This window comes from Euwallacea similis, chromosome 18 (assembly GCF_039881205.1).
Source record: "Euwallacea similis isolate ESF13 chromosome 18, ESF131.1, whole genome shotgun sequence".
Lineage (NCBI taxonomy): Eukaryota > Metazoa > Arthropoda > Insecta > Coleoptera > Curculionidae > Euwallacea > Euwallacea similis.
Genome location: NC_089626.1, coordinates 2,951,611 through 2,965,454, shown reverse-complemented (window position 1 = coordinate 2,965,454; position 13,844 = coordinate 2,951,611). Strand labels below are relative to the sequence as shown.

Sequence of the window (13,844 nt, the reverse complement as noted above, 5' to 3'; positions counted from 1 at the left end):
TAGCCTTATCACGTCCAGATAAGCGGACGAAGCAGTGGGGGAGACGTGAGTTCGACAGTTATCGCCCAAAATGGACAAGAAATTGGTGACACGCTCCGACTGTGACAGCGCCATCAAACACTGCATCAACACTGAAGAATTCGAAGTGGTCACCTTCAAGGTCAAGCCTTTTGAGGACAAGGAACGCGAGTACTACAAACCGGACTGCGTCCTGGAGGTGAGCGCTAAGATATCCAGAAACATATCGCGCTTTCGCTTCTTCTTGAAAAAGTTCCGCACCGAGTGCGCCCCCCTGAACGAACTTCTATCTTCCATCAAAGCCTCAGAGAGAGAAATCCAGTTTTACCAAAACTTCATACCGTTCCTTAAAGGGTCCTTAAAGAACTATGAAACAGACTTTGTGGCAGAGTACGTTTTCGGGGAGGTTGGGAGGATTATGATCTTGGAGGACATGTCGTTGAGGTTCTATGGATTAGCCAGAAAGGCTAACACACACACACTTGATCGATTTCACGTTTGTTTGGTACTGAAAGCCGTCGCCAAACTTCATGCAGGTAGCCTGATTTATGAGGAAAATCACCAGGCTGAGGACGGCAATAGGTTGTTTGATGATTCAGATTTACTTGCACAAGAACCTCTATGGAGGTTAAACGAGGAGGGATTGGCAAAGCAGACTATTGGGGCGGGGATTAAAGGGTTGAAGATGTTGATGAAGGAGTTTATGGACTTCGACATTTCTCTTATTGACGCTGATTTGCGTGATCTCATCGAAAAAACATCAAAAAGACTGCAGTACCAAACGAAGTTCAGAAACGTGTTGGGACATGGAGATTTGCACACCAAAAACGTGCTGTTCAAGTACGAAAAACAATCTCACACAACCACAGAGTGCGTCCTCCTAAACTTCGGTTTCTGCAGATACTTTCTACCAGCCTACGATGTGCTCTTCTTCATCTTCACCAGCACCACCCGAATATTCCGCCAGCACTACTTCACGTACTTGACTAAATACTACCACGAGTGTCTTCATGCAGAATTGATGCGTCATGAATTACACATCGACAAAATCCTCCCTTTTCAAGACTTCCAACAATCCATCAACTACCTGACGCCCGCAATTAAACTTAAGGCTCTGCTTCATTTGGAAGATTGGGGGGCTAAGCCGGGGTTCTACAAGTTATTGCAAAAGGACCAAAAAGCCTATGGGAGGTACTTGTTTGAGAATAAAGGGCCTTTCCTAAGGGAGCTGTACAGAACAGACCCGATTTTCAGGGATTTAGTTGTGGACGCAGTGCAAGAACTGGTGGAGACTTTGAAGGAGCCTAAAGTTAGCAGGGAGAATTGCTATGAGGTGCTGGAGGGACTATTAGAGAGTACTGTGTACAATTTAAAGGATTATTTCCTGAAACCTGAAGGGGAGAATTTGGAACTTCACATGGAGGTGGGAGTAGAGGATGTGTGGTGCGCGGAGGTGGTTAAGAAGTTTAAGTGTTCAGTGCAGTGCGGCAATGACAACTACTTTAAAGTGCTAACGCAGGCTAGTGAGTTAAAAGAATAATAAATGTAATGAAGTGGAGCAAAATTCCAAAAACGGTTTTCACAAAACACAAAACCTTTAGACTTACATTACATTGCGAACTCTTAAGCACTTTTTACATTTAGGCATAATCTACAGATAATGTCTCGCGTAACTGACATTTCTCCCCTGCTTTGATATTTAGTGCTTGCGTTGAGACGTCCAAAATGGCGGCTCTACGAGTGTTACGAAGGCTGTTTTCTATTTACATATATGTATATTACACCTTTGTTAAGCGAAATTTGTGGAAATTCACAAACAAAAATTGACTAAAACGCTCAATGAGAATCGATAAAAAAAAATGACTCATGCTGATACGTTTAGAGACAGTGGAAAAAACAGGAAAAGTCACTGAAATTTACGTTTTGCCCTCGTATGTTTTCCACTTCTCAGTTGCCAGCGAGTTGTAGATAGACAACCAGATATACTTAAGATAGCATTTTGAAGGAATTTAGAGTAAAAACTTAACGGAAATACGAAGAAAAGTCAAAATATTGTAACTTTTGGTTTTAAAAAAATGTCAAATAGGACTAACAAATGAACAGTTAATAAAGTAATTTTACATTGGTAATAATATCTAAACAAATATCTTGATAATAGAGAGGTAACTTCAGCAACTCTGCAACAGCACACATCTCACCACATACTTCCCTGGTTGTCCTGCATTAAAATTCATGTGCATGACTACAAATCCAGCTATGTGGAATCTCCGAAGCCAATTTAGCCCTGAACTCTTAAAAGCGCACGAATTACCAAAGCACTCTAAAGTCTAAGCTCGACATACGATTGAATTGTTGAACGTCATTTGATATCGCAGGTTTATTCCCTTTTATCGCAGCGCTTATTATTTGCTTTAACACTCATTACTTTACAACAACGAATTAAGAATGCCTTTCTCCGCCTCATCGGATCAGTCGGGCATGAAAATGTCGTTTAGAAAGTGTATGATGGTATAACGTTGGAAAAATTGCTTCTGATAAGGTACCTGCACAACAAAAAAGACTACTGATATTTGAAGTTTAATTATGGAATTTCACCCAGGCACAGGACCGTATTGATGGACAGATTGGAACCATGGACGGGAGCAAGGGCAAGAAAAGTGAATTTGAAGCAGAGCCGGCCCATCCGTTTGAAAATGCCGGGATTCTTTCCAGGCTTTTCTACACGTAAGTGGCATTTATTGCTGTTCAAGAGAATGCCTATGCAGAGTTCCAGGTATATGTGGCCGATATTCAGTTCGGGCTTAAAAAAAGACCTAACTGAGGCTGACATATTACCCCCCTTCAAAGCTCACAACTCCCAGGATTTAGGAGACAGACTCGAAATAGCCTGGAATCAGGAAATGAAGACCAAACCTGATCCGTCTTTGTGGAGGGTTTTGTGGAGAGTCTACTGGAAGGATTTTTTTTACACAGGCTTTATATGGATTTTACTTGAGACAGTCATTAAGTGAGGGCTTTAAACATAACTAACGACTGTATTGATCAATTGCACGAAATTCAGATTGTCACAACCTCTAGTGATATCCAAGTTTCTGGACTACTACCAACCAGGCACCACGATGACCATAGACAAGGTCCACCTCTACGCTTCTCTTATAGTGCTCATCCTGTTTCTGCAAGTTGTAGTTAGTCATTACTTCCTTCTGATGATCTTGCAATTGGCCCTCAAGATCAGACTGTCGATCTCATCTCTGATTTATCGAAAAGCTCTGAAGTTGAGCAAATCGGCTCTGTGCGAAACCACTCTAGGGCAAATGGTGAGGAACGTCCGTCTTCATCGAAGCCCCATTTGAAACTCCACTTATAGGTAAATCTCCTTTCCAACGATATTGTGAGGCTGGACACTGCGACTGTTCAGTTTCACTGCCTGTGGTACTGCCCAATTCAAGCGCTTATTGTAATGACCGTGTGCTACGTTTATTTGGGGCCCACAGCCATGGCTGGGGTAGTTTTATTAGTGCTCTTCATCCCCTTTCAAAGTGAGTCTTTTCATTGCAAACTAAAAGCACAACACCTGATTCCCAATTACTTTAGTGTGGATGGCTAAAAAGGCGTCGATATTCCGTAACAGAACCGCAGTGAAGACTGACGAGAGGATCAGACTGATGAACGAAATCATCTCCGGAATTCAAGTGATCAAAATGTACACTTGGGAAAAACCTTTTGCTAAACTAGTAGAGCTCAGCCGCAGAAACGAACTCAATCAAATCCGCAAAATCTCTTACATAAGAGCCACCATTGGGTCATTAAACCTCTTCCTCAATAGATGCGCCATTTACTTATGCTTGGTCACATTTGTGCTCACAGGAAACGTACCCACCGCCCAATATGTCTACACACTGGCCACATTTTACAACCTACTGCAGTACGCTATCACGATCCAGTTTCCTCAAGGAATGACTCAATTCGCAGAACTTGGCATATCCATGAAAAGATTCCATAGATTCCTCACGTTCCAAGAGATCAAACCCGACGCGCTTCCCACTAAGCCCTTATGGGCGAAAGAGAAAGTGAAGAGTGAGGTTGGAGTTGTAATTGAAGGGGCGTCCTTAAAGTGGAGCAGCAGTCAACCGGAATGCACGTTAAATGATATAGATTTTGCTGTGAAGCTCAACGAGTTGGCCGCAGTGGTAGGCCCCGTGGGGAGCGGAAAGACTACCCTGCTTCAACTGATTTTAAAAGAGCTCCCCTTGGATAAGGGCACTTTAAGGGTGAATGGATCAGTCTCTTATGCTCCTCAAGAACCATGGCTGTTTGTGGGAAGCATCCGCGAAAACATCACATTCGGACAAGAGTTGAACCTTGCCAAGTACCAAGAGGTAGTCAGAGTGTGCGCCTTAGATCGCGATTTCTCCCTATTCCCATTTGGAGACAAAACCATCGTTGGGGAAAGAGGGGTGACACTCAGCGGAGGGCAGAAGGCCCGGATCAATCTAGCGAGAGCAGTCTACAAAGACGCAGACATATACCTACTCGATGACCCATTATCTGCAGTAGACGCACATGTGGGAAAACACATATATGAAGAATGCATTCGCGGGTATTTGAAGGAGAGGGCTGTGGTGTTGGTCACTCACCAACTGCAATATCTGCGCCATATCCAGAAGATATATTTACTGGAGGACGGACGAGTGCAGGCCAGTGGGAACTATGATGAGCTTCAGAAGAGCGATACTGAGTTCGCGAAGCTGCTTTATAGCCATGAGAATGAGGAGGAGGAGGAGAAAAAGCGGAAAGAGAAGGAGAGTGAGAGTGGAGGTGCTGAGAATAATGAAAGCGGAGAAGGGCCGACGATGCAGCAAGAGGTTAGAGGAGTGGGAACTATTTCTTGGGATATTTATAAGAGCTACATCTTCTCTGGAGGGCATTGGTGCAAAATTCTGGCATTAATACTCGGTTTTGTTCTGTCGCAAATTACTGCAAGTCTCACAGATTACTTCCAATCGTTCTGGTAAGCCCCTTTTCATATGCCATCACCTCGTGCTTATTACAATGCAACACACAGGGTAAACTTGGAGCAACAGCGCAAAGAAGCAGCCATCACCAATTCAACCTCAGCACAGGACCCGGGTTCAAGCACGCCCTTCTGGGGCACATTCCTCACCGAACCAAACTGCCTCTACATCTACACCGTTCTAATAGCCCTAACAGTGACCCTAACCCTGACCAGATCCTTCACCTTCTACCGATTCACCATTAAGGCATCACTAAGGTTGCACAATAACATGTTTAACAAAATCGTCTACGCCACCATGAGGTTCTTCCACACCAACCCATCTGGAAGGATCCTGAACCGGTTTTCCAGTGATATGGGGGCGATTGATGAACAGTTGCCGTTAATTTTCTTGGAAACCGTTCAAATTGCTTTTCTAGTGGCCGCCACTATAGTGATAATAGGCACTCTCAATCCCTGGATGTATTTGCCCACTGTGATAATGATTGTGATATTTTACATTCTTCGAATAATATACCTTAAGACCAGCAGAGATGTGAAAAGGATCGAAGGCACTAGTAGGGAGCATTGGACGGGTTACTTTTCCATAACATCATCTTTTGAAATTATAGCTCGGAGCCCTATTTACTCACATCTCAACGCGTCCCTGCAGGGGCTGACCACAATCAGAGCGTTTGGGGCTCAGAGGACTCTACAGAACCAATTCGACAGATACCAGAACATAAACGCTGCAGCCTGGTTTACCTTTGTGGGCTGCGCAAGAAGCTTTGGGTTGTGGCTGGACATGCACTGCGTGATGTATGTGGCATTGGTTACCATCAGCTTCTTGTTCTTGCGCACAGGTACAAGCACACACTAATAAACTGCCCAAATCTGAAAGGTATTTGCTCGCAGAGATATATGGAGGCAGTGTGGGGCTAGCTATAACACAAGCTCTGACTCTAACAGGGATGTTTCAGTGGGGGATGCGCCAATGGAGCGAACTGGAAAACCGCATGACTTGCGTGGAAAGAGTGAAAGAGTACGCTGATCTGGTGCCAGAAACTGACCAAGCCACTAGAGAACCACCTCGAGAGTGGCCAGAAACGGGTGATCTCACTTTTGAACAGTTGTCTATGAAGTACGATGTGGACGAGCCTTACATCCTCCAGAATTTGAATTTCTGCATCAGAGGCAAGGAAAAGGTGGGCATTGTTGGGAGGACCGGAGCTGGAAAGTCCTCCATTATTGCGGCTCTATTCAGGCTGGCCATTATAGAAGGAAAGATTGTTATCGACCAAATCGACACGAAAACCGTTCCATTGGAGAATTTAAGATCCAGAATTTCAATAATCCCTCAAGAACCAGTGCTCTTTTCAGGGAGTCTCAGGAAAAATCTAGACCCGTTTGATCTGTACAGTGATGAGGTTTGACAAGAGATATAAGCTGTATCAAGTGGTTTATGGCCAGTCGTATTAAATTTCCAGATTCTCTGGAGCGCCCTTGAGCAAGTGGAACTGAAGTCAGCAGTCTCAGACTTGCCCCAAGGCCTAGAAACTCGAATATCTGAAGGGGGCTCGAATTTCAGTGTAGGGCAGAGGCAGCTAGTATGCCTCGCCCGTGCCATTATCCGGAACAACAAGATTCTAGTTTTGGACGAGGCCACCGCCAATGTAGACGCCCAAACCGACGCCTTAATCCAGAACACCATCAGAAAGAAGTTCTCTGATTGCACAGTACTAACTATCGCCCATAGACTGCACACCATCATTGACTGCGACAAGGTGTTGGTGATGGATGCTGGTCGGTCTGTCGAATTCGAGCATCCCTTTGAGCTGCTGGGTAAGAAGGGAGTGTTTCATGAACTGGTGAAGCAGACTGGGAAGGCCAATGCGGACAATTTGGTCGCGATTGCCTTGAAGGTGAGGAAAATTGGATGTTTTACAATTTGGGTGTTGATGAAAGGGACTCTTGCAGAGCTTTCAAGAACGTAAGGACGCTTTGGCAGCATAGTAAGGATGAATAGAGGAAAAGATAGGTATTACTTTACTGGATTTTTGTACTCTAGCTGGTATTTGTAATGATAAGACTGTGGCAATATAAGAAGGCCATTCTTGTATTTGCTGGTATCAATTTTTTTATCTATAGGAGTCCAAATTCATCCTTAGAATAAACTCGTATATTCAAAAAACGCGAAGTGCTTTTTTTATCTGCTAATGATGTTTCATACCCAAAAATTAATCAATTCGATACCGATGCCAATTTCTTACGGATCATATAGACTTCAAGGTTTATCTGCTCATGCAGTTAATTTGAAATGTTGCGTAATTACACTTATATACATATACTACGTATATTTATAAATAGAAAGAGCATTATTCGCGACAATTTAAATATGTTGTGTTTTTCTTGTGCTTTATCATGTGAGTTTGTTCAAACACGTCTACAAGGTAAAATAACATTGTGAAAGTGATTTTGGATGGCCATATCAGGAGCTACTATCTCTGCTCCCATTAGGGCTACATAACTAAGTTACCAGCCAAGCAATTTCGATACTTCTAGATTTCTCAATACTCCACTTATTGAGTTCGCTTAATCTTTCAGCTAATAGCTATTAATAATAAATTTTTTATGAATTATCCGAGAGACAGGGCCGGCCTTAGCAAGTCTAGCGCCCTGGGCAAAATTTTTAATTGCCACCTCTCTACCTCTAAGAAAAATGGTCGACCAAGAAAGTCCGTCCCCCTTCCTGGTCTGCTGCCCCCCTGAGACTGGTACTGCCTAGAGAACACAATAGCGCACTCGCCGTTCAGGCAGCCAGTTGATGGCCTTGCGTTGGGAGTATATTTCAGTCCGTCCTATCCTATCATTATTAAATAAATTTAAATCAAATACTACTCGACTGTTTTAATACCACTTTTATCTGTTACCCACGTAGTCGGGCTTTTATCACCTACCTGGTGTTTGAAGTAGATTCTTCTGAGGCCTGCATTACATGAAATTATTGTATTGGACCTTCATAGCTAAAAATGCTTTCAAACAAATTTTGTTCAGTCGTATTAGCATAGCCAAGGAAAAGCTAGCATGAGCCCAGTCCTACACCACCGAAAACATAATTCTCAATATCGATTTTCACAGTTGAACCGAAGGTATCAGCCATTACAGTGTTGGTTAAAAACTTAAAAAATTAAATCATGGAGAATTTAAAAGAAGCTGAGGAACGAAAAAGGAAAGCAAGAAATCCTTATGTGAATTCATCATTTCTGGCAAGAATCACGTTTGTGTAAGTATTTTTGTTACATTCGCTTCATATAGCAAGGAAGAAATAATATAAACAATAATTTTCTTGACAATTTAGAGAAGGCGAGATTTGCCCCAGTATTAAATCGGAAGTCTTAAAATTTTATTCAGTAGTTCATTTAATACATTCATATAGCTCAGCGAATATTGGAAACTGATGACTTAGTTCGTTCGTTATATTGGTCGTCACGTGACCACAGCATTAGTAATTTGATATTTGGTCACGTAAATGCCGTTATATGACCATCATTAATAGAGAAAAATTCGTCACCAAAACGTCAAGAAACAAATTTCAAAAATTTTCTTTTTAGAGTTAAATAGCTCTTTTTCATATTAAATCACTTTAAGATGGACCTTTCCCCTCTTTTATAAAGGCTATAAACGAGGTCTGAAAGGAGAGGACGTCTTTCAACATTTAAAAGAACACGATTCTGAACTCCTTGGAGAAAAACTGGAAAAAGAATGGGCTGAAGAACTGAAGAAAAAGAACCCCTCCTTGTGGAGGGCTTACGCCCGTATGTTTGGGGTTGACATGATGCTTTACGGACTATTAGTATTGGGTTTCGAGCTCATCAGGTTAATTGCCAGATTTAACCCATTTAAATATGTATGTCTGACCTAAAATTTCCAGACTAACCCTCCCCTTAGCCCTGGGAAAACTCCTGGAATACTTCGAGCCGCACTCAAAAATGCCCCTGAACCATGCCCGCCTCTACGCAGGGGCTATAGGGCTAATCACCTTGGTCCAAATTAACTTAATCCACAACAGTACTTTTCACATTTTCCATATAGGGATGCGAATGAGGGTGGCTTCGGTTGGTTTAGTTTACCGGAAGGCGCTCCGCTTGAGCAAATCTGCGCTGGCCGAAACCACCATAGGCCAGATGGTCAATCTTATATCCAACGATGTTTCCAGATATGAGACCTGCGTCATGAACGTGCATAATATTTGGATAGGGCCTGTGCAGTTGTTGATCTTGGTATTTTTGCTGCTTTCCTACGCTGGATGGACTGGATTGATGGGAATTGGGGTGTTACTTTGTGTCATACCATTGCAAAGTGAGTGGAATAATTAGTTTAAATAGAGTTGACATCGTTGGGTTATCCAGTATGGATGGGCAAGAAGACATCTCAATACCGCCTTAGGACTGCGATAAAATCGGACGAGCGCATTCGGCTCATGAACGAAATCATTAATGGAATGCAGGTGATCAAAATGTACACTTGGGAAAAACCTTTTAATAAGCTGGTGCAGACGGTAAGAAGGTAATTTTGGATAATTATACAGGGTCCATGAAGGTCTAAATAATGATTTTAAAGGCTGGAAGTAAAGCAAATTCAGAAAAACTCCGTACTAAAAGCCATTCACACCTCCTTCAACGTATTTTTAACCAAAACTTTAATCTACATTTGCGTCTTGGTGTACGTACTATCAGGAAACACTTTAAATGCTCAGTACGTTTTTGGATTATCCCTGTTTTACGAGCTCATGCGCCAATGCTTGAGCCAGACTTTCGCTCAAGGAATTTCAGGAATAGCTGAGGCTATCATCTCCACCCAGAGAATCAGGCAGTTTTTGCTGTATGAAGAGCTGCCGCCTCCATCTTCTTCAATCAAAGCCTCTACTCAATTTACAGGAATTGATTTAGAAAACGTCTCTACTAAATGGATGCAATCGAGCTCAGATTACTCGCTAAAAAACGTGGATTTCAACGTATCCAAAGGGGAATTGGCAACTATCATTGGTAAAGTTGGCAGTGGCAAGAGCACCCTTTTGCATGTGATACTCAAGGAGTTATCCCCGATAAACGGGTCTGTTACCGTCAACGGAATCATCTCCTATGCCTCCCAAGAGCCCTGGCTCTTTGCTGGAAATGTGAAGCAAAACATCCTTTTTGGCAGTGAATACGATTCAATCAAGTACGAAGAAGTAATCAGAGTTAGCGCGTTGGAAAGGGATTTAAAACTCTTCCCCCATGGAGATCGCACCCTTATAGGAGAAAAGGGGATTTCCCTGAGTGGTGGTCAGAGAGCACGCATCAACCTAGCAAGAGCCATCTACAAAGATGCGGATATTTACCTGCTGGATGACCCTTTATCGGCTGTAGATGCCCACGTGGGGAAGCAAATTTTTAAGGGCTGCATTGAGGGATACTTAAAAGATAAGTGTGTGGTGCTGGTCACGCACCAGTTGCAGTTTCTCAAAGACTGCAAGAAGATTTATTTGATAAATAACGGGGAGGTGCAGCTTTCGGGTAGTTACGAGGAGATCCAGAATTCCGATGGGGAAGAATTTACGGCCCTTCTGGGGGAGCTGAAGAGGGCCGAAGAGGAAGCTGTGGCCGAGGATTTGAAAAGGAGAAGGACTATGTCGGCTAAAATAGGTGAGGATGTAGGAGCAACTGATATGTGAGGTATATATTTGGGAATATTCCAGAAAACGAGGACAATATTAAGATCGACTCTGCTGCGCAGCAAGAAGCAAAGGTCGAAGGTAAAGTCACCTGGAAAATCTATAAGACGTATTTCCTGGCAGGGGGCAACATCTTCAAATTACTCTGCTTAGGGCTAATTTTTATTGTTTCCCAATTCCTTGCCAATGGCGTGGACTATTTCCTCAGCCTTTGGTGAGTAGGTATGTCATAAAAACCTCACCAAACCATCGCAGTTACTAATCAATAGGGTGAACATGGAACAAATGAAAATTGAACGTAACATAACTGGAAATAGTACAATAATCGACGACCTCTACACCTCCACGGAAAGATTCTGGTTTAGTTTCATGTCGGAGAAATTCTGCCTGCAAATGTATACAGGACTGGTCATAGTGGTGGCCCCTTTGACCATAGCCCGAGGCATTTTATTCTTCAAATCCTGCATCAATGCCTCAGTAACCCTGCAGAACAGCATGTTTTCACAGATTCTTTACGCTCCAATGAGATTCTTCTACTTCAATCCATCAGGGAGAATTCTGAACAGGTTCTCCAAAGACATGAATCAAGTAGATGAGTATCTGCCCGTGGTGCTTTCAGACACTGTACAGGTACCGTTGATTTGTATATGTTCGTTGCTAAGCTTGAACAGAAAAACGGCTTTAGGTGGGATTTATGATGGCAGCAAACATCGTGGTGGTAGCCATCGTTATTCCTTTCATTTTGTTGCCAACTGTAATAATTTTGGGAATTTTCTATATGATTAGGACGATTTTCCTGGCTACCAGCATTGACATCAAGAGATTTGAAGCTTTAAGTAAGCATGTGCATATCTATGGCTGATGCAGTCTACATAGGTTTCTGCAGCCAGGAGCCCTGTGTACTCCCACCTCGCCGCGTCCCTGCAGGGCCTGACCACCATCAGAGCATTTACAGCCCAAAACTTAGTCACCAGGGAATTTGACAATTATCAAAATGCGTATAATTCCGCGTACTTCATGTTCCTGGGTGCTAACAGGACCTTCGGCTATTGGCTAGACTTGCACACTGCCATTTTCGTCACTCTGGTCACCTTCAGTTTCCTGATCTTCCCCCAACAAAGTCTGTAAAGCTCTTTCAAGCTCGCCCCTCATATCTCAACAGCATTTTTCTAGACTTCTCTGGTGGCAGTGTAGGCCTAGCAATCACTCAAGCGATCAATTTAGCAGGATGGTTTCAATTTGGCATAAGACAGTGGAGCGAAATGGAGAACACCATGACTTGCGTGGAAAGGGTGAAGGAGTATGCCGAAGTGGTTCCCGAGGCGGACTTGAGGAGAAACGAGCCCGTTAAGTCATGGCCTGAAAGGGGGGGAATTAAATTCGTGGATTTGAGGCTGCGGTACGGGAAAGATAATCCGTTTGTTTTGGAGAAGCTCAACTTTGAAATAAAACCCAAAGAGAAAATCGGAATAGTGGGAAGAACGGGAGCTGGAAAGAGTTCTATCATTGTGGCCCTCTTTAGGCTCGCAAAGACCGAGGGAGAAATATACATTGATGACGTTGAAATCCAAACAATATCGTTAAATAGGCTGAGATCTAGTATTTCCATAATTCCTCAAGAACCAGTACTGTTTTCCGGAACGCTTCGTAAAAATCTTGATCCTTTTGATGAGTTTGACGATCAGGTTAGATCAGGTGTTTTCTAACACTCAACAATTGTTGTCCCTGAATCGATTTTAAGGCTCTATGGAATACTCTAGAAGAAGTAGAATTGAAATCAGCGATCTCAGAGCTTCCCCGTGGGCTTGAAAGCAAAATGTCCGAAGGAGGGTCAAATTTCAGTGTTGGTCAAAGACAACTAGTCTGTTTAGCACGTGCTATAGTCCGAAATAACAAAATCCTAGTCTTGGATGAAGCCACTGCCAATGTGGATCCCCACACAGACTCCTTGATCCAATCCACCATTAGAAAGAGATTTGCAGATTGTACTGTGTTGACTATAGCTCATAGATTACACACCATCATGGATTCAGACAAGGTACTGGTGTTAGATGCGGGGAAGATAATGGAATTTGGTCACCCTTATCAATTATTACAAGAAGATGGAGCTTTCAATGCTCTGGTCCAGCAAACTGGGAAAGGAATGGCGTTTAATTTGACCAGCATTGCCGAAAGCGTGAGTGTCCTTGGAAAACTTGATTGAGTATCATTTGGTAATGCGATTTTTTTGTAGACGTACCATGAACTCGAAATAGGAGGGCGATTGAAGTGAACTATCTGTGATGTATTGAAAATTGATTATAAGCATGTTTTTTTGGTTCCAATAAATTACGGCTCTTTATTCCTCTTCGGGAAAGGATTTATCTGTAGTCCTCTTTAGCTGTTTTGCGGCTGACCTAACCCTAACGCTGAAAAATGCACGCCAGAACGCAATTTTCATGAAAATTCAGAATCCAATTAATTAACATATTAATAATAAAACGATTTAAACCTTAGTAATTCTAGTAGCCATTGAAAGCACTTACCTAGGTTTCTCGATTCCACATAGTATTGTACATATGTTAAATAAATCAAAATAAGCAAATCAAAAGTTTGCGGAGCTACTTAATAAAATTAAGCAAAAATACGACCTTTACAATCCCATGTTACATATTAATTAGTCATTCGAGTTAATCAAACTGTAAATTGAGGCGTATGCGTTGGTCAAATTTATGAGCGTCCGAACCCAACTATAATCATGTGTAGGCTAAATTACTTATCCCAAGTTAGTGGATATAAGGCGTTTTGCAGAACTGGTGGTTTGGTATCGAAGATGGCAAATTTTGTGGTTTATTTATTATAAATGTAAGTACATATACAGGGTATCTCATTTAAAGCTGTGATTGAAGATTACTCAAAAACGGTAAGTTGTAGGAAAAGAAATTTCAATTAAAAGTTGTCCGGTAAAGAGAACGTTTTATAAAGATAGTGACTTGATTTGTAAAAAAATACGGAGTTACCATTTGAAAAAAAAGTTTCCCCTTGAAATTACCTTAAAATAAGGTTTTGGCTAAAAGTCACTATCTTCATGACATGTCCCCTTCTTTACCAAACAACTTTTATTTGAAACTTTTTCATACA

At 42.3% G+C, this 13,844-nt stretch overlaps 3 protein-coding genes across 5 annotated transcripts; all 3 read left to right on the top strand.

Annotated features, from left to right (window-relative positions):
* Nucleotides 1–26: 26 nt before the first annotated feature.
* LOC136414935 (uncharacterized) lies at nucleotides 27–2,056 on the top strand. The gene has a single exon (XM_066399244.1). The coding sequence runs from the start codon at nucleotides 71–73 to the stop codon at nucleotides 1,556–1,558; it is 1,488 nt and encodes a 495-aa protein (XP_066255341.1). The 5' UTR covers nucleotides 27–70; the 3' UTR covers nucleotides 1,559–2,056.
* Nucleotides 2,057–2,601: 545 nt separating this feature from the next.
* LOC136414923 (probable multidrug resistance-associated protein lethal(2)03659) lies at nucleotides 2,602–7,294 on the top strand. 2 transcript variants are annotated; one of them, XM_066399219.1, is made up of 10 exons: nucleotides 2,602–2,742; nucleotides 2,792–3,025; nucleotides 3,080–3,335; nucleotides 3,386–3,557; nucleotides 3,613–5,029; nucleotides 5,084–5,589; nucleotides 5,644–5,874; nucleotides 5,927–6,438; nucleotides 6,499–6,933; nucleotides 6,989–7,294. In XM_066399219.1, exons 1-10 carry the CDS (start codon nucleotides 2,651–2,653, stop codon nucleotides 7,022–7,024), a joined length of 3,891 nt encoding a protein of 1,296 aa, XP_066255316.1. In that variant the 5' UTR covers nucleotides 2,602–2,650; the 3' UTR covers nucleotides 7,025–7,294. The 2 variants fall into 2 exon arrangements, with proteins under 2 accessions (XP_066255316.1, XP_066255315.1); XM_066399218.1 differs by having other exon boundaries at nucleotides 2,602–3,025.
* An 11-nt stretch (nucleotides 7,295–7,305) lies between these two features.
* LOC136414924 (probable multidrug resistance-associated protein lethal(2)03659) lies at nucleotides 7,306–13,580 on the top strand. 2 transcript variants are annotated; one of them, XM_066399221.1, is made up of 13 exons: nucleotides 7,306–8,294; nucleotides 8,660–8,887; nucleotides 8,943–9,370; nucleotides 9,421–9,577; nucleotides 9,632–10,695; nucleotides 10,749–10,938; nucleotides 10,994–11,354; nucleotides 11,410–11,560; nucleotides 11,611–11,844; nucleotides 11,898–12,409; nucleotides 12,466–12,762; nucleotides 12,827–12,900; nucleotides 12,958–13,580. In XM_066399221.1, the coding sequence occupies exons 1-12, from the start codon at nucleotides 8,206–8,208 to the stop codon at nucleotides 12,881–12,883; spliced, it is 3,768 nt and encodes a 1,255-aa protein (XP_066255318.1). In that variant the 5' UTR covers nucleotides 7,306–8,205; the 3' UTR covers nucleotides 12,884–12,900; nucleotides 12,958–13,580. The 2 variants fall into 2 exon arrangements, with proteins under 2 accessions (XP_066255318.1, XP_066255317.1); XM_066399220.1 differs by having other exon boundaries at nucleotides 12,466–12,900.
* Nucleotides 13,581–13,844: the final 264 nt, after the last annotated feature.

Coding starts and splice junctions, on each gene's coding strand:
- LOC136414923 (XM_066399218.1), top strand. CDS start 2,634: ATGGACAGATTGGAACCATGGACGGGAGCAAGGGCAAGAAAAGTGAAT. Junction 6,439..6,498: donor TTGATCTGTACAGTGATGAG/GTTTGACAAGAG, acceptor TTAAATTTCCAG/ATTCTCTGGAGCGCCCTTGA. Junction 6,934..6,988: donor TGGTCGCGATTGCCTTGAAG/GTGAGGAAAATT, acceptor GGACTCTTGCAG/AGCTTTCAAGAACGTAAGGA.
- LOC136414935 (XM_066399244.1), top strand. CDS start 71: ATGGACAAGAAATTGGTGACACGCTCCGACTGTGACAGCGCCATCAAA.
- LOC136414924 (XM_066399220.1), top strand. CDS start 8,206: ATGGAGAATTTAAAAGAAGCTGAGGAACGAAAAAGGAAAGCAAGAAAT. Junction 8,888..8,942: donor TTGGGTTTCGAGCTCATCAG/GTTAATTGCCAG, acceptor TAAAATTTCCAG/ACTAACCCTCCCCTTAGCCC. Junction 11,845..11,897: donor CCTGATCTTCCCCCAACAAA/GTCTGTAAAGCT, acceptor GCATTTTTCTAG/ACTTCTCTGGTGGCAGTGTA.